Below are 26,204 nucleotides of genomic sequence, written 5' to 3'. Positions count from 1 at the left end.
AGATGCTGAAAATTTCATAGTAGGTACTTAATATATATTTCATTTCATTTTTACTATCACGGCGGCGAAGCGTTGCATTGGCATGGAAAAACGTAACTGACTACCAATTTATTTTCTATAACAACGTTCCTATGTAAATTTATGTACTTAATCCCGCAAAGAAACAGCTATTTTAACCAATACCTACCAAAAAAAAGGCTGATCAAGTTAGTTCGACTCGCAAATTAAAAAAAAACTGTCGGAGGTTGCTTCTATGCTGTTCTGGGAGCAAATAAAAAACATAGAACACGTTCAGCTGCTTGTCTTCCCGGGCATGTCGTAAAAACCGACAGAGGGATTGCGTCCTCTAACATGATGGACTAATGTTATGGGCGATAGGCTGATCCCTTATCACCATAAGGTTCATCATATCCATCTTAGGACTTCGTATCAACTGTGGCTGCAAGTTGTCTTTGATAACTTGTGGCTCTGCCCACCCCATTTGGGATTACGGGCGTGAGTTTATGTATGTAGGTTGTGACTTTGCCGTTGAAAAAAATATTTTGTCCCTACATCGACATAGGTCACTATTAGTATAGTTTTTTTAGTTGTGTTTTATTAGTTGGTAAACACCAACTGCAAATAAGTTTGTAATCGCAAAATCATATTTTATTTGTTATGGAAAAACAAATTACATTACTTTTGTAAGACCTTTTTACCTTTCATGATTCGATAGCTCTATGGAAAGTACCCTAAAAGTTTTGATTCCTCTACGAGATGTGCTCAAATAGCCATATCTTTTGATTGCATTTACATAGAAGCTTGATTTTTTCACAGCTTCAAGGGAACACAGACATAAGTACTTATTAGATGTAAATTTCAATAGGATATTTAAAAAAACGGTTTTCACGGACAGGCGTACGGACTCTAAACTGATCCTATAAGGGCTCCGTTTTTCTTTTTGTGGTTTGGAACTGTAAAAATATACCTAATTAATTCTTATTCTAATTACACTAAATCAGGTATATTTTTAGGGTTCCAAACTTGAGTGGTGACTCAATGTATGTTTGAATGTCTCGAGGCCACTCGAGACCCTAAAGTCACGTAAACAGCACAGCACACAAGGACATAAGTCACATACGTGAGACAGTGGAGGAAAACAAGTCAGGGTGAAATATGCGATCACTTAGCAACCTGCAATCAAACAACAACTGCCATCGAGTTTTTCACTCTCACTGGCGAACTGGTTTTTTCCTTCAGTTTACAAGTTTGCCTTGTATTTGACAAAATGTCCCAAGTTTGTAGTCATTGCTTAGTAATGTCTCTATTTGATAAATTGTAGAATAAACGTAAGGGAAGGGGGATGGCTGATTATCTCAGGAGATTGTTTTTCATGCGTTACTATGGAGAATAATACAATAATTATACGTTGTCAAAAAATAACGTTGAATAATAGGTTATTACTATGCAGTGACCTGTATGTTTAACTAAGTAAGTATACTTAACGCAAATGATTCTTCAAGTAAATACACGAACACACAAAATAAATAAATAAAAATTATAGATAACTCTGACTTTCAACAACGATAATTGTGAATTTATATAGGCACTTTGTATAAGGTAAACGCTCCTATTACCGCCAGGTTAAGCTATGCTCTGATTACCTCTCAGAAATTAAGTACTTCTATATTTGCTAGTGCAGCTTATTTATTTTATTTGTATTGTTATGACTGTCTTCTGCTAAATACATCAAGAATTTTTAATTTTGAGTGAATATTTTGGATAAAAAATAAATTTATGTCCGAAAACCCACTTTTCTCTATTACCGCCACATGAAATGCGGTTTCTTTCTATTACCGTCTTTTCTGCATCGAATACCGCCAACCAGATATCTTACCTAGTTATTCAGGTACAATAAAATACTTTATTTTAAAAAAAGGTTGTTTTTGTATTTTTACCACTGTTAATGTAGTTAATAGATACATAGATTGGGAAGGCAATGTCTCTCAAAATACAGGTTCACCTAGTTTGAAAGACAGCGTTCCAACAAAAACTGTAAACGAACTGTTTTCAATAAACTTTATAATTATTTTTTTATTAAATGAATAAAATTATGACATAAACTACAGAAAAATCTTTTGGTTTCTTAGATTTATATACATAATCGACGTCTGTCTCTGTCCATCTGTCTGTCTCTGTCTATCCGTCTGTCTCTGTCCGTCCGTCTGTCTCTGTCCGTCCGTCTGTCTCTGTCCATCTGTCTGTCTCTGTCCGTCCGTCTGTCTCTGTCCGTCCATTTGTCTTTGTCCATCCGTCTGTCTCTGTCCGTTCGTCTGTCTCTGTCCATCCGTCTGTCTCTGTCTATCCGTCTGTATCTGTCCTTCGGTCTGTCTCTGTCCATCTGTCTGTCTCTGTCCATCTGTCTCTCTGTCCGTCCGTCTGTCTCTGTCCGTCCGTCTGTCTCTGTCCGTCCGTCTGTCTCTGTCCGTCCGTCTGTCTCTGTCCGTCCGTCTGTCTCTGTCCGTTCATCTGTCTCTGTCCGTCCGTCTGTCTCTGTCCGTCCGTCTGTCTTTGTCCATCCGTCTGTCTCTGTCCGTTCGTCTGTCTCTGTCCATCCGTCTGTCTCTGTCTATCCGTCTGTATCTGTCCTTCGGTCTGTCTCTGTCCATCTGTCTGTCTCTGTCCATCTGTCTCTCTGTCCGTCCGTCTGTCTCTGTCCGTTCATCTGTCTCTGTCCGTCCATCTGTCTCTGTCCGTCTGCCTGTCTCTGTCTATCCTTCTGTCTCTGTCTATCCGTCTGTCTCTGTCCGTCCGTCTGTCTCTGTCCGTCCGTCTGTCTCCGTCCATCCGTCTGTCTCTGTCCGTCCGTCTATCTCTGTCCGTCCGTCTGTCTTTGTCCATCCGTCTGCCTCTGTCTGTCCGTCCGTCTCTGTCCGTCCGTCTGTCTCTGTCTGTCCTTCTGTCTCTGTCCGTCCGTCTATCTCTGTCCGTCCGTCTGTCTCTGTCCGTCCATCTGTCTTTGTCCATCCGTCTGTCTCTGTCCGTTCGTCTGTCTTTGTCCATCCGTCTGTCTCTGTCCATCCGTCTGTCTCTGTCCGTTCGTCTGTCTCTGTTCGTTCGTCTGTCTCTGTCCATCCGTCTGTCTTTGTCCGTCCGTCTGTCTCTGTCCGTCCGTTTGTCTCTGTCCGTCCATCTGTCTCTGTCCATCCGTATGTCTCTATCTGTCCGTCGGTTTCGGTCTGTTCGTCCGTCTCTGTCTGCACCGTACCGTATCTAATAATAGAATAAATGAACGATTCACAAACGAGTTTACGTTCTTGAATAATGCATCACCCTGTATATAAATCATAAGAGGGAATATATGGTGGCGGTAATAGAAACATGTATGTAATTTCTGTGTTTCAATTTCCGCCACATAAAAATTAGCGTTAAGAAAACAAATAAATATTCAAAATGAGAGCTACGTATATAATAACCAGTTTCAAATCATATTTTAATGAATACATAAAGTATTTAAATTAGAAATTCATAATTACTTCAACTACTTGTTCATACATTTCTTAAAAAAATACATTAACTTATATGCAGCACAGGATACTTGAATTGCACCAAATGTGTGGCGTTAATAGATTTTAATATAGTTCATGAACCATACTACAAAATGAGATGATAACATTATGAATGATTGGGCATGTTACCTTCAATAACTAAAAAATACAAATATCATACAAAAATCGATAGCCGCCATAGGTGGCGGTAATAGAACCAAACTACAAATGTATGCTTCTATCACCGCCACATTTTAAAACTCAAATTAATCATTTAAAACTAACACAAATATCAAATATAGCATGCTTTCTCATTTCTAAAACGTACTAAGAAGTAGTTACATTTACTAAAATGAAGAAAAATATGTTTCATAGGACACAAAACCTTAAGAAAAAAATGTTGTATGCTTATGCATTTCAGTAGTGACTTGTATGGAGCGCATTGCTTGCGCGGACACTGCACACTTACAGACCAATCATAAATTAGACTGTTGTTGCCAACGCTCAGGGGTATGCTCGTTTCATGGTCAATTAATACATGTATCTTTTGACATTTGAATCAAATTTCTATCTCAGACACAATCCAAAATATCCGCAATTTAAAAAAGGTGGCGGTAAACGATGTCGATTTTTGGGTGGCGTTAATAGGAGCGTTTACCTTACTATATTACCTAGATGTACCGTGGTACTTAAGTAATACTAGGTACTTATACAAAAATATTACAAAAACGATTGTTCAAAACGACTTTCATTACTGGCGGACCCGCAGTAAGGATACCCTGCATCGCGGAGGTCCTACAAGGTACATATATAACATTAAGATGATATTTTAATTTCATATTAATATCGACCTTGACAATGTGATATCTGGCGAAACAATCAGTGATTAAGAAAAGCAATAGGAGCAACACCGCGGGCGGCGCGGCGTGGTGTAAATGAGCCTCCTCACGGCGCGATCGTATATCGCACGGACGTGCGATTTAAGGATAGGTAAGATTCATTTATTTATTTTGCATACTGTAACGGAATCGAATGGATTAGACCACACATAACAAAATATTTGACTTGTGACCATCACATGACATCATAACTTAATGACACGTTTTGACAATTCTTAAAAAGATTAAGTAATGAATGCCAGCCAATGCAAGTCAAATCACGTTACAAAACGCATTGACAGTTTGTAAATGTAGTCTAAGTCATCTTAGACTTTACTTAAATCTTCACTTCTTTTGATATCGCACGAATTGGGTAGTACCCTAGGCGGTCCTATACCCAGGTCTTAGGTCAAAGATAAGTTATGAAATTCTAGTTACTTACTAAATAAAGACAGATCTAAAACTGACGAATTAACTTTCCTTTTTCTATTCAACTTATTGCAATAACTCTTAATTGCACACAAAAGAAACATATTACATAAACAATCACAGACAAATAATTGATACAAAAGGCGGCCTTATCGCTATTATTATTGTATTCATGAAATTTAATCTAGTTGCCAACAAGCCTATTGCATCGCGCCGTGAGGAAGCGCGAGGGTGTAATCAGATAATGCGTGGGTTATGGACACGAGTCGAGGCGTGCGTGCGCCGTACTCCGGGTTCTGCTAATTCAATTTACACCCACCACATGCTGCGCTGCAACCGTCTCACTGTCCCCGTCTTGCTGTTTTTAATTAACAAACAGCTCGGAGTAGGGGACGATAATTTTAAGAAAGCTGTGGTTTTGTTTTTCTGATGATGTTCCGTAGTATTAACTACTGAACGGGAAAAATATTAATATAAAAACAAAATATAAAAGGTTCGGCGGATTAAAGTGACATCAAACTAACATAAAAATACCAATAAGTACTGGCAATTTTATGTAGCAAGTTGTAGCAAGTCTTGAGACACAAGAGTTGACCAGAAAAAGATAATATGCAACAGATAGACAGCCTCCGTGGTCTAGTGGTTAGATCGTCAGGCTCACAACCTGGAGGTTCTGGTTCGATTCTCGATGGGGACATCGTCCAAATCACTTTGTGAGACTGTCCTTTGTTTGGTAAGGACTTTGAAAGAAAGAAAGAAAGAAAGAAAGTATTTATATTAGAGGACGCCACAGTAACAACTACCACCACTAACTTTTTAGACTTGAACCACCTGATTGTCTGAAAAAAACTAAGATGATTCCGTGCTTTGGAGGGCACGTTAACCTGGTAGTCCTGGCTATTAGCCGTAAAAACACCTCCACCAACCCGCAGTGGACAGCGTGGTTTAGTATGCTCCGTACCCCCTCCGGTAGATTGAGAGAGGCCTATGCTAAGCAGTGGGACGTATATTGGTTGTTTATGTTACGTTATGTGCAACAGATAGTACTTACTAATAAAAATATCCATAATGATATCATGTCCGCAAAAAAGCGTACACGTTGGGGAACCGTTTACATAGAAAGTAACCGTTTACATCAAAGATCCATAAGTCATTATTAACAGTCAATCAATATATTTACTATATCGCCTTTTCAATTCCTATCCGACGATAGGTACCTACTTTGACACGCAAATTATTTATAGGTGTTAGTGACATCGTAACGAAAAATTTGATGTATGATTCAGACCTTGATTCTGAGTTGATCATCATCTTCCTAGCATTATCCCGTTTTTCGCAGGGTCCACTTATCTAAACTGTAGATTTGACAGGTCTGTTTTTTTTTCATGAATCGACTGCGTGTCTGACCTTCCAATCCACGAAGGGAAATCCAGCCCAATACAGGTTAGGCCACATACCTCCAAAAAAGCATTTACGGGAATGATTCTGGGTTGATAACAAGTGGAATTTTCCGTCCAAAAGTATGGAACTGAAACTCATTTCATTTCATATTAAATGATGAGTTGATTCATCCCCTTTAGTATTCGTTATGATGTCACTAACAACCAGTAAGTATGTACTTAATATATAACTCGATGTACTTAATGTTACTTGATACAAATTCCTGCAAGTTGGGATCTACAAGTATCTGGACATAAATATTATAATAGTCCAAGCTATATTTTCGTAAGCCTTTCGACTTTTTCAGGCGAGGCGGCGAGGGGGCGGCGGCGCGGGGCGGGGTGGCGGAAACGACACCTGCTCCCGTGATTGATGAGGCACCAACATCCACCATGATTGTTCAACTGCCGCCATTAGCGGACGCCGCGCTGACGGCCGCAGGTGGGCGTAATTACAAAAGTTACACCCGTGATTGCTGTCAATCGGCAAATCTGTTTTCTTGCGGTTAGATGTAAGTAGGAATTTGTTTTTGAACAATGATTTAGTTACATGTGCCCGTCGTCATGCGGTATATTACAAAAATAAGTAGATAGTATGCGGTTTTGAGTAACAAAGTAACCTACATCATGCTGGCTGCTATTAGCTGGCGAGGAGGACTGCATATACTATACACCTCTGCCTACCCCTTAGGGAATTATGGCGTGCTGCTATGTTATGTTAAACTGTTAAGTAATATCCAATACAATCGCAGTTGGCAGTAAGTGAATCGCACTGTACCTCTGACTATTGGGTTCTATTGGGAGTGGAGAACTTGGTAGTGAGTATAATAGAAGTTTTAAAATTATATTGTATACCTAGTGTTTAGTGACATGACAAAGAACCAAAACATCCCCTAACTGGACCTAACACAACAGTTAACATTTCAATGTATTTTATGGCAAACAAAGAACAATCTCTCATGCTGCTGCAGATACCAGTACCTACTTAAGCTAACGACTAATCACATTGACAACATTGTCGTCTTTACAAGAAGACAAAGTGGGTACCTACTACGTCTAAATACTTAGGTATTGAGTTAGCAATACTATAGCATTAGCGTTAACATTCTAACAGGATTATTACTGAGCCGCCAAAGGCCCCTGACATGGCTCATGTAACAACTACATACTAAAATCAGTAACTAGTAACCGAGACCAACGGCTTAACGTGCCTTCCGAAGCACGGATCATCTTACGTGATATGTCGCCACCGGGATTCGAACCCGGGGCCTCCGGATCGTGAGCCCAACGCTCAACCACCGGACCACGGAGGCCGTTAGCATTGAGTTAGCACATTACAGGTATTTTGAAAGATCCATGATGCAATGATGATCTTATATAAGTTGCTTTTATTACGTGTTTTAATTGTAAGTTATGTGTTATTCCGTGTTTTATTCGTTCTATATTATTTCTGATACAAGCATAATGCCACACTGCCTTCGTTAATACAGTACCCAGTAGTGAGACGTATATTTTTATAAGCTGTTTCTATACGTATGATATTATAATTATCACGGATCAGCAATTTATTTACTTACATACAACACTTCTAATCACATAGTACATAAGTAAATAAAGTCTACAATAATACACAGGGAGGATCGCTTCGCCGTGTTGAGTAAATAAGTCAGACCGCCGTATTTACCGTGCTGCTAGCCTTATAGTTAGCGTTAGATCTGTGAAGGGGAAGATCGGGTCCTGCGCTGCCTGTCAAAGTGGCCGCCGGGTGTTTGAACAACTAATGAGCGGCTCCCGGGAGACTCTGTGTTTGCCCCCGACGCCCCGAGCGAGCTCTTGGCTTTTTCGTCCACGGTTTGTGGATGTCCCCCCGCCTTCTGTTTGCTCGCCACTCGGTATCGTATCCGACTTTCAAGTGTAAATTGGACGAATTGCGAACCATCTAACCGAGAAGGTCATACGTTTGCTTCAGTTCTAGTACCTAGTTGAGTATTTTATTTGGTCTTATTTTAGTATGTACTTTTGTATTCGACTATAGATAGTATGATCTATCAAACTACTTTAGCACTCTCAAAACGTACTTTCAAGTCCATAATTATTCACGACTTGTCTGATTGAATGGTAAAAATTGAATGGTTACCCTGGAAAAACTAAACTGGACGAATGTGTTCATAACAGCTAACTACTAAAATCCAAGAATAACTTCCAAAATAAACTTCTTATTTTATACAAAATGGTGGTTTGCGCCATCTATCAGAAATAAATAGAACTTTTACACGCAACGTTCTATAAAAGCTCTCTCGTAAGCTCCAACCGCTAAGGAGCTTTCGTCAAGCAACATGTGTAGTAGCGAGTGTTCCGTGTTAGTTAAAAGTGCTGTCAATAGATGGCGCTAGTGTGTTAGTGAATTATAAGTTTTATATTTTTACTCGTTGGCGGTTTCACCACGACACTGCTCCATCTCGTATTTTAGTGGTTTCGTAAAAATCGAATTGTTTTCTCATTACTAATGGTTCCGTCCACTACTTGGCGAATATGATTGATTCACTCAAATGGTTTTCGAATAAGTAATTCGTTTGTAGGGCAGAACTACTGAAAATTGTTCGAATGAAAAAAGCAATTGATTCAGAATTTGCCTATTTCGCATATATTTTCATCAATCATATGAATTGACCTTAATTAAATAGGTACTTGAAATAGAACTACATTTATTATATCAAGCTACTATAATTTATACTTTTGTGTCCAAAATTACAAAACATAATACATATAATAGATAAATAATATATCTATCTGTAAGTATAATATAATAATGTTTGTATTTGAAAAAAAAGGAATGAGTGTTGTGTTAGAAAAATTAAGTAAACAAAATCATTCGAATAAATTATTTCGGTCCTAAATCATTCGAATACCGAATTACCGGTAGAACAAATCATTCGATTGTTAATTTTTGTAACGATAGCCCTTCGCTACTGACCACCCTTTTAAACTTTAGAGACTATGCGTAATCTAAATCTAGTACCCAATGGACTGTCCAGTAACTATTTAAGGTATTTTTTTCTTGACTTTCATAAACATGACATAAGAGCGTTGACAAAAGCTCTATCTCTAATAAGAAAGTAAGATTATCCGTGCTTTGTTGTTGGTCTTAGTCACTACTTACTGATGTAAGTACGTAGTCGTTACATTAGTCATGTTAGAGGCCTTTGGCGACTCAATAATACCCCTGACACCAGGATTGTTCATTCTTTATAAATCAATGTCACTCGTAGAATATGTTTATAAACACGCAAAGTATATCAAATTAAATTCGCAACAAAGTGTTACGCTACTCTGCAACTCTACGTTTTATATTAAATATTGCCAGTCAAAAGGTTTCGCCGGAGGGTTCGCCTGCTATTATAATAACTCAGGTAGGAAAAGTAAATAATGCCATCTATCCCTTTTGTATTTTTTATTTCTTTTTATAAATTTTACAATATACTTATAAAACTGTACATCATACCTACTAGAGTGAATTAAACGTTAGACTTTATAATTACAGTGTTACCAACTAGGTATAAACTTGTAGGTACAATATAAACAATTTACTAAGATATTTTACTGATCTTTAATGAATTGATTTAACATAACAAATTATAAAACGGAAATAATTTAAACTGTAGTTCTTAATAAATAAGGCCTATCGGTAAAAGATTTTTGTGAAAACTGAAACTGATTATTACAAATCTAAAAATAAGGCCTTGAATTATTTAGCAAACACAACAAGCGAACACAACTGTAAAACAGTAAGAATTGTTTTTTTTCTTTTACCAACAGCTCTTCACAAAACATTACGAGTTTCTTATTGTTAAAACTATATAAATATGAGCATTATAAGACCCTCACGGTACAAAAGCATGATGTGAAAGTTGTGCGTCGCGGGAGAATTAATGGAAGCTTGAAAGCTCGCCCGTGAATGTACTAATTAGTTTAATTAACATCGCATAACGCGTGCCACGGGTACGATACGCTTACCCAACATTCGTATCTCCCATTACAATTCTTCCCTTACTTCCACCGCACACACAACACGTTTGCTTAGAACGTAATTACAAGTGAACCTTTTTTGTTCGCCTACTTTAGATTCCCTGTACATTATCCCCAGTAGATGACCGCCATAACCGCGACTACATCCAAACGAGTATAAATCACCAACTACACTAACTTACGTTTACTTAAGAACATCTTATAAATAATAATTCTTAACATAAAGTTTGGTCGAAAACAGGAATGTGTAAACATGTGACTAGAATTTAATAAAACTTAACATCGACCTAAATAAATATTACATACTTTAACATTTCCACTCGAAATCAGTTACATCTAAACACACTGTTTGTACAGGCAATGCATTGTGAATTTCCTAAATCATGAGATCCTATAAATAAATAATTACGATGACACACAAAACGTACTCAAAAATATCTCTATTCACAACATTTAAAATATCGTAAAGGTACCAAACCAAAAGTTGTATGAAACTGCTTACTATCAAGCAAAAGTGTCAAATTTTCAAAACTATTAACTGTGCTAAGTATTATTTTTGCTAAGTACTTACTAAGGAATTATTGAACTTCAAAGAAATAGCCCCTTTGGTGACTTACTGTGTCATTTTAATGTGTTTTAGTTTGAATCAGTCTTATTAAATAATGTTTTTGGAATCAACGGAGATCATAACTATAAGAATAACTCAGAACCTTAGGTAAGTATTGCTGTACGCCACACTGATACGAAGCAACAACACCACACATCATAAAATAACGTAAATCTAAATTCTAGAGCACTATTTCACATAAATAATTTGAGATCAATGGACAAATTCTCCTACATTATTTAGCCAAGCAAGTATTGACAAAGGCGTTCTACAAAAAATAAAGTTTAAACTTTTTCATCCAAATCTTTCTTGTACTCCCAGGTGTGCAGCAAAAAAAATCTGCTGTAACAATGAATCTCATAGATTTCCGTTCATAACATTTCCATCAATACCGATGAGATCTATTGACTTCATATTTATTCAATTTGCATCATTTTGTCACGAGACATATTACATATATATAAGTAATATTCTTTGTCCAGTGACGAAACAGAACTGTTGTAGGGGACCTCAGACAGCAAGGGTACACGAGTTATCGAACAAGTAAGTTTTCATACGAATTATTATTTAACAATTATATCCCCTGGAAAGGTATTTTAACGGCCCCATGCTTATGCTTTAGGTTGAGGCTTCCAGCCACAAGGTAACGCCACTGTGCTGCACCATAGCGGATCTATCAGAAATAACTTATGATGTTTTTGAAATCCCTCAGAGATAAAAGTTCCTTGCCCGTTGGAGAAAAACCTTCTGACTTTTCGCACACAAGCGATTTATAGTGTAGGCGGCAAACGAACGGTAATGTCCGAATCTCGTTTTGACATTTATCGAGGCTGCCGCATACACAATGCTATTGATCAATATCGATAATGCTGTCCAATACATTTAAAAAGTCCAACGATGACGTCCGTAAGATGTCTATTTAATAATTATGGAGATTGCTCGTGTGACAGTAGTCCAAACAAGATGTTTCATCGTAAAACCAAATGTAACGCTTTTAAAACCTAAGTGACGACGAAAACAAAATACTCTATTGGAAAAGAGAAGCATCGAACTACAAGAAGTGGAACTTCAACCTCGGTGACTAAATTAACACGAATAAGATCTTCATTCACACGTTTGTAGTACGTTGTAGTACGTTTCCTTCAGGTTATCTCCAGCTTTATAGCTGTTCGCTCTGGGGGATTGTGGATCAGCAATCAGAAGTGTATGTCCTGGACATCGGTGGGGGTTACTTGTAGTTGTGTGGTGTCGGTGGCGGGCGCCTTGGCGGGCGGCGCCGGCCTGGCGCGGGGCTCGGGCGGCTGCGTGGCGCGCGCCAGCACGCGCTCCACGTGGCGCGCCACCAGCTCGGCGGCCGCGGCCGGCGCCCGCGTCAGGGCGCACAGCTCGCCCACCGACATCCTCACTCGCAGCCCCCGCGCTGCCGCCGTTATACACGCCACCGCTATCAACGACGGCGGCACTAGCAGGAACTCTGTCTCTGTTGACAAACGAAAACATTCTTCAATTCATGAGGAAGAGGCTAGCATTAAAGACTAGGTTCTTCGAATGCTTGTCACAAGCCAACTCGGATACTTGCACCTACTAGCATTTACAGCGGCGTGAATAGCATCCTATCCTGTTATTGATTTTAGAAATGAAATTAGTATAGTCATATCTATAATTGCGCAGAAACCCCGTGTAACTTCGTTTCGCTAAAGATTTTATAACATAAAATGAGCATTGTTCATGTGTTCATAGTAAACAATAAGGAAATAGCAGTAAAGGTAGCTTAATTTAGCTCTACACTCGTAAAACAAGTTTCTTGTTTATGCGTTTTTATAAGTTGAGTTGTAGGAGGCGCGGGTGCAGGTAGGACGCATCTGTTGCGAGATAATTGAGCGGACAGGTGGCTCGGACACCTTGCATCTCCGTGTCCTTCGCCGCATCCTCCGCGGATCGTATGTCTTCATATCACGCAGGCAAACTCTGTTTATACTCAAACTACGAATCCCAGTCAAAGTTTACTTTTAAGATTTGTGACCCTCGAAGAAAAGATTATTCCCGGTCGACTAGAAGGGTCTCAGAAAAAAACATCGCGTTACATTTTGCACAATACAATGTCGCTCATTGTTATTTGGGAGAATAAGGAAGGAGAGTCGAACAGCTGCCAGATTTGTGCATTCCGTCCCTGCATCTTTGTATTTACAATAGACCGAGAATAATGGTAATTTACATCTTAAGTCGTCTAGTTAAGAGCGCAGCTGTGATTTCGCCATAAACGAAGGAGGGATTCTATTGTTCGAAAAGTTGTAGACTTCGATCGAGTCGCCTAATCGATAACCCTCGAAACAATTTTCATAACGGAATTTCGCACATGCATAACCGAGCTGTGTTTATGTCTTTGAGAAAATTTGCTCTCTTGCGTACTGAGGAAATAAATATTATGATAAACTTTTGTGGATATACCACGAGTAACACTCAGGTTCATACGATTCGTTAAGTACACATGAATTCCTAGTACTAGAACTTTATCAAGTATATGAAACTTTTTACATCGATATAATGCCTCTAACGGTGAAGGAACTGATGCGAAACAACTTGGTAAGTATATTATAAGTTAAAGTCACGACGTGTGTTGGTAAGCCTTAGGGCCGCGAAGACGGCAGATGTGACGACACCTGGCGCGACCCTTCCGCTCGCTACCTCCACCGCGTAGGGTCACTGCCCACCTACACCCTTCTACCCGGCGTGCGGCGCCCTCAGATACTTCTTCACGCTATCCACCTAAGAAAAACACTATCGCAACACGCGAGCGCATCATAATTTTAATCAGAAAAAGCACTACGTTAACCTAACCACAGATCATATAATACTAACGACCTAACGTACGCTCAAGCTTAACTCGTTTAACGGAGGTCAATGAAACCCAAGATAGGGGGAACTTTAGATTCATAAAACATAAAAATATGAAACCGACCGCTCGTTAATTAAGGATTTTTACTTAACTTCGCGGTTAATACTGCTAGTTTACTGTTTCGTGGCCTAAAATGTAATATAATATTGTGGGTTATTATGAAATCAAAAACGATAGCGGGTGGCATATCTATCGGTGATCTGTACATGGCCAGCGGAGCGGGGCGATCCGTTGTGCGACAGGTTGTCTGTCAGTTGGAGCAGCACTCGCCATCTGTGGCTGCCACGAGCCACCAAGGGGCCGCCAAGACACCCCCGCGTCTTACCCTTACTAATTGCTACAAACTATAAAGTAATGACGCTTCACCTAACAGACATCGAAGACCGTTAATTTCCGTTTGTCAAACCTGTCCCGCCCTAACTGCGAATCTACCTAATACAAACATTAGATCACGCGAAAATGCAAGGGTTGCAAATAGTCAATGTGTAATCGTGCGAAACTGGTTGTAATAGAATATTTTTTATGTGACTACGAAATTGTATGTCTTATTTATTTCACAATCAAGTTTAGGGCCTGCGAATGTTGACTTAACGTTTTTATGGTACTTTTACCATCGAAACATTAAAGCACCTGAATGACGAATATAATCCGTAGGGAACATCCTATCCTAGCATCCTGTTGCATAAAAAGAATGACGGATTCGTATTCACGGGAACTACGGAGTACAGAAAAAAGATAATGACAGTTCAGAGCCTCTGCTTCGCAATAGATCGGAAGGGCTTGAACGGAAATATGAAGCGCGATCGGAACTTTGTACGCGTTGAGATTTGAGAAGGCGAATAAGTTAAGAACAGCTATTGGGTTAGATAGGGTCGCGGCTCGCCAGGTGCGCGCCGAGACGGCCGCCTTTGTCGGGGCGCTTTTGTCGCGGGTCTCGCAGGCCGGGAGCACAATGGCCGCGGGACGTCTTCGCGCATTGTCGCGACTCAGCTGTCGCGTCGCGGTCGCTCCCCTGCTTGCCGACCAGACTTGTAAGTCATATGCCACCGCGACCGTGACACGGTTAAGTAGCTTTGGTAACATCACTTGAGTTATGACTTGACAAACCGTAATAAATGACTGTCAGTGTAGTGCCAGTATAATGTGAAATTCAGTTGTTCAATTGATTTTAAACTTGAGTGCATAGTAACAGCCTAGCAGCTGACAAAGGAACAGTTGCTATTACGTTTAGCCTCATACACTGAAAGGAACCGTTTTAAAATCAGACCACACTAGCTTGCCACGCTAACCCTTATACGAAATTAACGGTTAATTGATCTGAATCAAAAGCGTATTACAAAGGCTTTGCACTCATTTTTATTATATGAAAAGAAAGGTCATAAATATAAGCCAGGTAAGATGAAGGAAGTTTAGGGTCAAGTAGTGTTATTAACCCTTTCACACCTCGTATAGTGCACGATCAGTTACCGGCAATTATGCTGCTTCCGGCCACTGACACACGGACAGAACTTGACACCAGCTTATACTAACAAAGTACCCCGTAAATAGTAAATAATAAAGGCATGCCGTGATAGGTATTCAAATCAATATTCATGGCAAACAGGATGAAGGTCGGGAACTCCTTGATTATCCTTATTTAAATGTCGTAACTTACTACTTACTACTTTCTTAAAATAAAACTGTTCTTTTAATTAATTGTCAACTGACTAGTTCCAAAACTGAGCGCCGGGTATTGACCATAATAGTTAGGGTAACAAATTGACAGCTATAAATAACCCTTATCGAGATTCGATGGACCATAGGGGCTGGTGAGGTTAAATTCCGTCACATTTCGTATGGAGCCAACCAATATTGTTGTTCTTTTATAAATTCCATGATTGAAAAATTTAATGACAGATACTGAAAGTATACATTACTCTGTCGGCCAAAATGTCAGGGTCGGTGCAGTCGACATGTAGCAACAATACTTAGTTTTTTTTCATGCTCAATGATCGTGCAAGCCCCTGTTCAGGGTTGTGTATCGGGGGTTACTGTTGGTCAGTGGCAATTACATTACGTAGCCAAGCGAAGTGTGAGCCTTAACGCCCTTACCATTATTTGAGACATAAGGACACCTCTAAAAGTCGATTCACAGTTCTGAATACCTGAATTTAAACCAACAATCGCAAATAACATAATATTGTAAGAGGTAGTGTAGGCAGCAACTACATTTCGATATCGCCGAGCTTATCAACATAATCACGTGGCAAATGGGAGCATATCCGCACACATGGTGCAGTGCAACTGGTGTCGCGGCCCCATACTCCGGACATTGCCGTAAATCAGATCGGATCATGATAATTGAACCATTGCAACTGACCCGCAAAATTAACCCAACAAAAAACCAACATTCGTAGTACTACACTATTTTACGACATACTTATATAATTTTATTTTTATGATGCAATAAAATAAATAAAGAGCAAGCTGACAGCCGACCACGTGTCTACTCCACTATTGTCTGAAAATTTGCATATAAGCAACTAGTTATTCTAACTCAATTGAATTTCTACTTAAATACCAACCACTTGAAATAGAGGGTATTCACATGACTGTAGGTGTAGGGACCCGTTATTTCATTGTTATTGATAACATCAATTTGATCATCAAAAGTTTTTTTTATAAATTTCGTTCAAGATGTTTAAATAACTATGTCCTTTTTTCATTCGTAAATACATTGTCATTAAGTATTTGTGTGTAATTTAACAAAAGGAGGGTTTGGGGTCAGTGGCTGAGGGGTGCGCGAGCGCAAGGTGTGCGCGCTATCAGTGCGCGAGGGCATGTGCGCGTTCCGATACACGCGTCCACTGCCCCCACAACAAATACCCATACACGCTTGCTACCAATCGCTTTCCAAACAAAGGGCTTCACCATACCCATTAGTCTAAAATACTGTTATTTCAGCTAGCATAAAAACCAATGGGTGAGAAAATTTTAATTAACGCTTAGTAACAATTATCGATTATAAATTAACATAGAGGACGAGGAAGTCTGTGCAGCCCGCATGGTACATGTTCGCAGACAATTTATGACCTAACACAGTTTGTACTGGGTATATAATTATTTTGTATATAAAACGTATAAGGTAGAACTACACTAATATTACCTACCTACGTCAGTTTCTGAAATAAATAATACTTATTGGTACTTAAGACCGAGTACCTACAAATAAAACATAATATTGTAGTATCGCATACTCACCGGTATAGCAAACAGAGATGAGTGTGAGTGCGTGTGTTCTGACGAGAGGGTTGGTCCTACCCCAAGGCACGCGCGCAAGGAATGGCTCCACGAAGTCGAACGCTGTTGCTATCGACAGTTGCCAGTTCAGCCGTTGGAGGAGCATCACTTCCCATTGCTGCAACAAAAGCAAAACCTGTACCTCCACAAAGAAACATTCGTATCTCAAATTGTTTGCCAATAGATCTACATAGACAATTATTTCTGAAAGACCAGAAATGTTCGCTTTTCAACTCACAAACATCCTATTTGCCCCTTCAAAAATAACCCCATGAGAATCTTGTCCTTTTCAATGACCTTTCATACTTTTGCGACTTCTTCTAATTTATATGCAGTGCAATTACATGCACTTATTTAAAGAAGGGACAAATCGTATTCTTATTAGTTGGGTCGTAACCGTCATACTCGATGCATCGGGCGGAAACCGCAAAAAGTAGTAACTAAAGTAGTCACTTTACTAATGAAAATAGTAGGAACGTAAGAAAGGGGTCAAATCATGGGACCCGGTTCGAAATTTTTGAGTAAAGTATGAGAATTTCAAACACCAGTGTAGTAAGGCCCACTTTAAGTATACTAAGTATACTAAAGTTTTACAATAATTGATTAATTAATCTGCTCCTTCTCGTAAACTTATCGCTGGCGATAAGCCAGGGTGAACGCCATTGTTTAGAATATTATAAGTATTAATCACCGTCTCAGAAAGTTCATTCACTCTTATTTGTTATGAGACAACTTTTTTATCTGTAATAGCTCGTTGTTATCTGTGAATACTAAAATTGAGCGTAATACAATGCCTTAGTATAAACATAGACAGATGACATGAATTAATTTGAATCTTCCCACGATACTTGTCGATTTTCAAGGGATATGAAATAATGTAAGCCAAGTGATGGGAAAGTAGAAGTGACCCCACGCCATATGACCTCATCAGGTATGCGTAGTACGGCCTTATCGAAACATCACTCGAATTAATTACAAGGAAGTATGTGCCACGACGCCATACGGCACCTCCAAGTACAGATGATGCGCATTCCCACGGTCTACTTTGAATATAACAATTTCACACATGTCATTGTTACCCAATATCTATTTGAGACGAAATGCATCTTGTGGAAATGAACAATAATTGAATGTTTGTGCGAGTATCACAATGAAAAACATTTGTGACGGAAACCTATCACCTGATGGGGTTGGGAGAAGCGTGTGAATCAGGTGACAAAGTCAAATTCATGGGTACCAGCGTACTAATTGTTCAATCGCACCTGCCCATGTGCACACAATATTTCGATTAGGACAATTGCGTTGTCATATTAACCGCACTACTGTGGGAATTTTGTCCGTGAAGTAATTGAAAATGTTACACTACTAGTTTGTATCCTTTACGTCAACTTACTATTACGGTATTAGAACATTAGGAAGCGCTTTATCTCGATTATAATCATGTCTTGCCCACATTTCCGTCGGAAGCACGTAAGACATCCAGTGGTTTACTTCGTCACAGGCTGTGGCTTGCTTGAGGGTGACATAAGTGCCTCGGCAGCCCCTCAGAACGTGTTTGTCGCGGAAGAGGTAATTACCGGAAACTCACATGTGCCTTAAGGATATGGGCAATACAAAGACCTCTTTGGGGTGAAGGAGTGACATTTGACTCGACTAATCGAGTTCATTCACAGCGGAATCAAAACAATGCGTAACAAGTTGCGGTCGACGCAGGATGTAAGGTGTGTGGCTGCGTAGGAACTACTTGACCTTTTCATAGCTAAAGTAGAAATTTAGATTTAGAAGGGTGGTCAATACCATTTAAAGAACAGTATTTCATCATACCCCGCAGTGAAGCATCGTGGAGTAAGTTGCTTGAGGGGAGGACTGTGTTCAGCGGTGGAACGTGTATCAATGTTTATCATAATTAATCGTAATTCATCGTCAAAGCTTTAGAACTGCTGTACTTGCAAATAAACAAATAGGATTTCTTACCCGAACTTCATCAGGCAAGACAGAATTGTCGGTGTATGCGCAGAGTAGATCGACAGAGAGCGGGTGGCACTGTCGGAATTTGGAGGCGAGCAGCATGGCCGTCACTCCCAACAGCTGCAGCTGCTGCCGGGAGATGGCGCGCTGGGCCAGAAAGCGGTCCATATAGCTCACGGCCAGGGGGAATACCTGCTCCTCACACTGCTGTTCTTCACAAACCTGCACATGTGTTTAAAACATATTGTATTGTATTATGAATAGACCTAAACTTCATTTCCGAGCTCCGACCGCAATAGTAAGAAAAGTTTTTTTTTTTTTAATTGTAAGATAAGATTCCAATGGTGAATTAAAAATAACACAAGTTCTGAGCCACCGTTGAAAGTTTTTACTCAAAAGCTTTTGTGCTTTTTACCCGCTTTCAGTTGCTCATTAAAGATTCCCGTGTGCAATGAAGGGTTAAAATCTTCATAGAAAGCGACAAAAAAGTTTCCGTTGATGAGCGTTTCTAAGGGTACTATGCTTCGTAAACTACAGTATTGCATAATATTCTAGTTATCTGAGTGAAAACCATGAAATGAACCATTTTAAAAAGTTTATAGTATAAGTATACACCATAAACCGGATTCAGTACGAATATTCCAGGCAGGTACGGTAGATACCTAGTCAATCAGTTTATCTATACCTTCAAACCATAAGTGGGTAATTAGGTAAATTAAATAAATGCTTTACGCTGCTGTAGGTGGGTTATAGAAAAATTGTTTACATTTATTAATGACAGTGTTTACGAACGAAACCCTATTAGGTAAGTAATTGAAAATAATCTTGTCAGCATAATCATTAAATAGCAACTCGGCAGAAAAGCGCATGCTTACAATAACACAGGTCATCGACACCAATCAGCTGTTGGCGGAAGTTGCACTAAGCACAACGGATTATAAACTACACAATCATGTGTTCGGAGAAATATTTTTTATGCAAGTCTAATATGGTAAACATACCATAGCACAATGGTGATGATCATATCTTAATATGTAGTTAGGTATACCTATACAAAATGAACTTGTAAAAAGTTTTATCATACTGACCTCCAACATCCAAGTAGTGACAATTTTGCGCATGAAAGGCTGAATGTCAATCTGCACGTGTTCAAAGTAGTCTGTGTGCAGGGCGTGAGCTCGCTCCAGGGTGAGCAGGTTGTGCAGGAGACGAGGGTCGCGGTCCAAGGCGCGGTCTGGCCCTGCGACGCACATGTCCACAGATCTCCCATTGCTGCTGTTCCCCGAGTTTTGCAAGTTCTCTCCGCAAGACAAATCCATTGTGTTCACTTCACTTAGTCCACTGTTCAAATTTCCAAAGCACCAAAGACACTGATGCACCAAAGTTCAAAGTCTCCAAAGAATTTATTGTTAGTTTCGCGCACTATTTCGTGTTACGTAGTTGGCAAGACGTCAGCGACCGCACAGCCGCTAGCGTAGCGGCCAACAGACAAGTGTCGAGTGCGGAGTCCGCGGTGTGTCGGAACGTGGCTCCGGTACTCCCCGCGCCTCTCAGGCCCCAGCCGTGCCCCTCTTAGAACCCTTGGTCCATACTCATTCAGGGTACATAACTAAATTATGTCCGCCACCTTAAAAAATATACACTGTTGATATTTTACATGAAGGTAGGTTAGAATTTCATAAAAACGTTTTAAGGTCATTGAACTTTAAAAACTACACGTAAATAATTTTCTACATAAAAATTTAGTGAAACTATTTACAGTTGTGGTTTCAATTTTTACCAGGAATAAAGTTAATTGAATGATATCGAGGTTTTTTGAAGAAGTTACAAAAAGGTACTACGATATGTGGGTAGGTACCTATGGAGTCCTGAAATATAGGATCTAATTCAGGCACACAGAAAAAATGTTTAATTACTTACCTATTTAAGTATGTGCAATTAAAACCAAGTTACAAGAAATTATAATAATGTTTGTTTATATGTCTACTAAGATCCAATGAGCTTTGAGCTTTTTGGTTTTACCCGCTACTAGTTAGGTCTACTCAGCAAATTTAGTACCTACTATTAGTCAAAATGTCCAGATTTGATCTATATTACACGTAAGTACCTATTACAATAAGTCCTCGCTTGCAATATTTCATACTTACGTAATTTCATTATAATTAAATAATACCGAGAAAAAGATTTTATTTATTCAGTATCTGTACCTATTTACTGTTGAAAAGTAAGTAATAATAATAAGCTGTATGAACAATACTTTTACCTTTATTATTAACAAGAACTCAACCAAACATTAAAAAGTATAAAATTAATTCTACACAAAAGAGGTCCTGTTTATTCGGAGGGCGCTTGACGCGTGGTGGCTGGGAGGGCTGAGGGCAGCTGCGCGTGCGCTGCCCGCCGGCTGCGCCCGAGCCGGTTGACATTATAACAAATCCAAGCACACCTGATCTCCAGACCAGTCATTATTGTAATTCCATTCTCTTTGCAGACTCCCAATGTATTCATTATTCAAAACGCGTGCTGCATTCGTGCCAACTGAACTATAAATTTAAATAACTAGCTTCCATTCCATCATAAATTGTTGAAAGTTGTCATTTTAACTCGAAATACTTATGTTTATTCGCAGCCAGGCTTAGGTAAATTGGAAAATTTCCCATTATAATAGGGGATGAGATCTACGACAACTCTCCAGTCGGTGAAGTAAACAACAGATATAACAGCTCCAATGCCGTATGCTATTGCACTCACAGCAAATCCACCCAACTGTTCCGCTTGTTTTCTATTAATAACCATTTTGATAAAATGTTAATCGCAGTCCACTAAAATCTACAAACTCCGAAGAATGTACAAACTCGAATCCGGAACCGACTGAAATTTTGACACTTGTCACAATTTTGTCGACAAGAAAATTATGCAGCGAAATTGTTTCACATTTGTTTTTTATAGTTTACTACAATACTTTTTCTACTTACAGTTTTTCTTCAATAAGATTCTATGCGGACCGGGTAGAAAGCATAGTCAAATATGTATTGTAAGGTCGATTCCAATCGAGTAAAATCTCACGAGTAAAATGTTTACGTGAGATTGCAACACTGGCCGGAATTAGAAATACGGTTAAAAAGTAAAATGTTGGTAGACGGGGAATTGTTTTGGGTTTGTCATGGATGTTTATAAAATTGGATAAGAAGCTTAAGAAGTATTATGTTTAAAGAAGAGGAATGAATAAATATATGTTGATAAATATAGAAGGTGAGTTTTATTATATTTCAGAAGTGGGATAGGTAAGCTCACTAGCTATTAAACCGCTTGATATACATTTTACTGGTGGAATTCTAACGAGTGCATGAACTGTTACAACGATTACTTATTGTTTTGTTTATAAATAAGGGAAAAAGCGCTACAAGAGCACATTTTTAAAGATATAGGATAAATAGTTTTAAGAGGTGATACATACCTTTGTATTTCGAGTTTCAGATCATGCCACACGATGATGAGATGTTTGGGCCCCGACGTTTGGTTACGCCAGAAAAAGGTGATCAGCGACGCAGCCATGGCCTGGACCAGCGAAGCCGTAGTACTACCAGGCGGGAAGGCAAAGAAATTCGCAGTCGAAGCCGCTCGCGAGGTTCTATTCGTGAGCAAAGTCATAGTTTACTGTTTCGTGATCGCGAAAGGGAACTCGAACGTGTACGGGATAGGCTTCGAGTTTTAGAAGGGCATTTTCGAACAGAACGCAGCGCACTGACAACGAGTAGCTATCGCACTGTTGACGAGGTCCGGCAGAGTCGCAGTTCAAGTCATCGCGAAAATAGAGGAAAAATACGTAGTAGGAGCCGACTACGTAGTACTGATCGTGAACGTGCTCCTGAATTAGTTCTTTTGGACCAAGAATGGAAGCTTCATCGCGAGAAGGAAAGGGTGCGGATTCGTGAAGACGAGCTACGGAGGGAGTGCAGCCGATTGAGGACGAGCGACTTGTGTTCTCCGCGGCAGCAGTTCACAGGAAGGATATTTTAATAATAGGGAACTTGCGAGAATGGATGGGTTCGCAAGTAATAATTCTAGTTGTAAGAATGGATTGGTTTATAACTAGAATCTGTTGTACAATGGTCTATGAGAATGGATGGGTTCATAGCCATTAAAAAGGAGGATTTATTTTATTTTAAGGATATTTTAATAATAGGGAACTTGCGAGAATGGATGGGTTCGCAAGTAATAATTCTAGTTGTAAGAATGGATTGGTTTATAACTAGAATCTGTTGTACAATGGGCTATGAGAATTGATGGGTTCATAGCCATTAAAAAGGAGGATTTATTTTTAGAGGATTGTTATATTTAATAAGTATTTAATGTTGAGCAAGTTTTCTTTTTCAATTTTATTGTAACTATTTAGTTGAATTTATCCACCGACCGAGTGTAAGGTCATTTAAATTTAGATATAGTGCATGAGGACATGCACTGTGTCAGGATGGACGAGTGTAAGGTCGATTCCAATCGAGTAAAATCTCACGAGTAAAATGTTTACGTGAGATTGCAACACTGGCCGGAATTAGAAATACGGTTAAAAAGTAAAATGTTGGTAGACGGGGAATTGTTTTGGGTTTGTCATGGATGTTTATAAAATTGGATAAGAAGCTTAAGAAGTATTATGTTTAAAGAAGAGGAATGAATAAATATATGTTGATAAATATAGAAGGTGAGTTTTATTATAGTATATAGTACCTATATAGAATACCTCTACGGGAAAGTTAGATTTTCTAACTCTACGTAAGTTGAGACAAATAATCAATATTTGTTTCCCTAAATTCCCTAGAACTTTCTCAGACACTATTTTATATTAAATATTGTTGGTATATGGCTGAAGTCGAATAATCGTAGATCACGGTGTAAATAGGTATATTAAAGTTATAAATAACTACAATCATATTACTATAACAAACATTAAAAGCAACTACCTATATCTTATGTCTACGTCACGCTTTGTGGTTCTGTTCTGTCTTCACTATTTAGGTGCACGAGTATATGTATAAGTAATCTTTATGCATACAAGGTATATATACGTCATAAGATTAAAGTAACTATTGTGCATATCCGGAACTAAATAGATAGGTGCCCAACAAACATGTGGTGACCGTCTGGGAGTCGGCTAGTGGACAGTTCCCGCGGTAGGGGCGCAGCACTGTCGTACCACATGCGTCACATGCCATCCTCAAATTATGCGCTCAGTCTGACCACTAATTATAAAAGTTATCAATTTGTCAACCCGTTCCCATCTTGCACTTATCTAAATGAACGAATCATGAGCAAATGAACCTCCATAATGTTTTCAGCTGCCCTTATTCCCACAGTAATGGTAATTTAATTAAATGCGACACTGAAAATAGTATTTAGCAAAACTTTGGTTATTGTTTACAAAACAAAGTGACTACTGACTGCACTTTATATTCCCAATAAGTAACATAACTACTTATATGTATTATGAATGTAAATTGAAATGACATAGTAACAGCAATAATAGGTACATTATGCACTATTATTACTGGGGGGTTAAATGGCCACATCGAAGCAATTCATCTAAGAAAGCAATATTGCTATTGTGAGGATACAAGACGAGACTGACCTGACTTTAATCATCATAACATAAAGCAACTATCACCCGTACTTATTCTAAGATGTTAAATCGACTTTTCTTGCACTCGAGCACTACTCGGCCTCAGATCTCCTGATCCCCGGTCTCAACTTGCTCCAATGAGTTATTAGGTACTTATTAACTAATTTTATATTACGTGCAATTTTCACTTACGACGATACGGCTCAAAGAAAGCACGTAGGTCTAACAGAAACCTCGGTGACGTCTGGGCACTTAGTTCATCATGCGATTAAGGTACCTCTGACTATCCCAACAAGGGACTTGCCACGCTACGTTCCCCCAAAAAAATATAGATGGCGCTGTACAGATTTCACGTGATATAACCTATTTTCTCATGGCCCGGGTACATAATTATCTACTCAAAAATATAATATAATGGCATAGGCGCATATGTAAATAATTATTGCTTGATATTTGGATCTTGATTTATATGGTATAGAATTGGTTAGTAGCCAGTTTCCTCGGACGTTTAGCTAATAATAATATAATATAATAAACCACGTTGATATGAAGATCATGGGGTTGGTAATTCCACCTCACAACCCACACGATAGAAGAAGATGGGGATGTTAAGTAGATAAACGCATTTTTGGCAGTCGCAGATAGGTACTAAAAGAAAAGACCTACTTTGTCTATTTACCTACCTACCAACTTAATAAGGGACTGTTTTTATAAAGAAACAACTAAGTATAAAACTACTTTTAACAATAGTTAGACAAAATATACTAAGTATAACTTACATTTATGAGTTATTCTTTTATTTGAAAGAACCACCAAAGTTTTTATCTTCGCCTGCCTGTTCAATGTTCATTAATTACGCGCGTATTTCTTTTTTTTTTTTGGAATTTTTGGCCTGGTTACAAAAATCTTTAAGCCAAATTACGCGCGTATTTTTATAAAATTATAAAACATCCCATAAACAATAATCAATGTTTTTTAGCAAGTATTCAATAAATCAAAATTACTTACTCTGAGTTGGGTTCATGCATTCTAATGTCTTTTAGTGTCAAAACTTACTGCGTGTCTTTTTCTCCTCATATAGTATTAAAACATTTAATACTGTGTATAAGCCTCAGTTTCAAGGTTAAAAAAATATATTTAAAGTGGAATTTTGGGATGGATCGATGTCCGGTTGGTCAAATAAAACTGTATGTACTAAAACTCTTTGCATTTTCGCTATGAAGAGTACAATAAAAAAACAAACTGTCAATGTCAAATATCAGCTGTTAGCTTTGGCCACAGACTAGTAAGAGATACTACGTATCAGACGAACATCTCTAGTACTAACGTTTTGTTTGATTGGTTTTAATGATACATGACAGTTGGTTTTTTTTTTAATAATCGAATTTTACTTGGCAAAGGACTACGCGTCATGCGGCCTAATGTACAGGAGTGGGACGTTCAAAAGAAAAGGTCTTGTAACTGGGATCGGTATTATTCTACAGATTTTAATTTGACTTTGAAACAAGTAAGTACTTATTTCAAAGTCCCAGATAAACGTA

At 38.8% G+C, this 26,204-nt stretch overlaps 1 protein-coding gene across 3 annotated transcripts; it reads right to left on the bottom strand.

The window, feature by feature from the left end:
* Positions 1-9,713: 9,713 nt before the first annotated feature.
* On the bottom strand, positions 9,714-22,248 carry LOC126366385 (G1/S-specific cyclin-D2-like). 3 transcript variants are annotated; one of them, XM_050009490.1, is made up of 5 exons: positions 22,025-22,248; positions 20,138-20,676; positions 19,056-19,271; positions 17,043-17,199; positions 9,714-12,386 (listed from the first exon to the last, which is right to left on the bottom strand). In XM_050009490.1, exons 2-5 carry the CDS (start codon positions 20,366-20,368, stop codon positions 12,103-12,105), a joined length of 888 nt encoding a protein of 295 aa, XP_049865447.1. In that variant the 5' UTR covers positions 20,369-20,676; positions 22,025-22,248; the 3' UTR covers positions 9,714-12,102. The 3 variants fall into 3 exon arrangements, with proteins under 3 accessions (XP_049865447.1, XP_049865448.1, XP_049865450.1); XM_050009491.1 differs by lacking the exon at positions 22,025-22,248 and adding an exon at positions 21,313-21,623; XM_050009493.1 differs by lacking the exon at positions 22,025-22,248 and adding an exon at positions 20,970-21,071.
* Between the last annotated feature and the right edge of the window lie 3,956 nt (positions 22,249-26,204).

Source organism: Pectinophora gossypiella, chromosome 4 (assembly GCF_024362695.1).
Source record: "Pectinophora gossypiella chromosome 4, ilPecGoss1.1, whole genome shotgun sequence".
NCBI classification, from domain to species: Eukaryota; Metazoa; Arthropoda; class Insecta; order Lepidoptera; family Gelechiidae; genus Pectinophora; species Pectinophora gossypiella.
Note: the sequence above shows the minus strand (reverse complement) of the source record. Positions and strands in the feature narration are given on the sequence as shown.

Bases quoted from the DNA above. Each gene is read 5' to 3' on its own strand.
- LOC126366385 (XM_050009490.1), bottom strand. From the start codon at position 20,368: ATGGATTTGTCTTGCGGAGAGAACTTGCAAAACTCGGGGAACAGCAGC. The intron at 19,272-20,137 runs GTCAGTATGATA...ACACATGTGCAG, and splicing joins TCACTACTTGGATGTTGGAG to GTTTGTGAAGAACAGCAGTG. The intron at 12,387-17,042 runs GTGAGTATGCGA...GTTTGTCAACAG, and splicing joins CATCTCTGTTTGCTATACCG to AGACAGAGTTCCTGCTAGTG.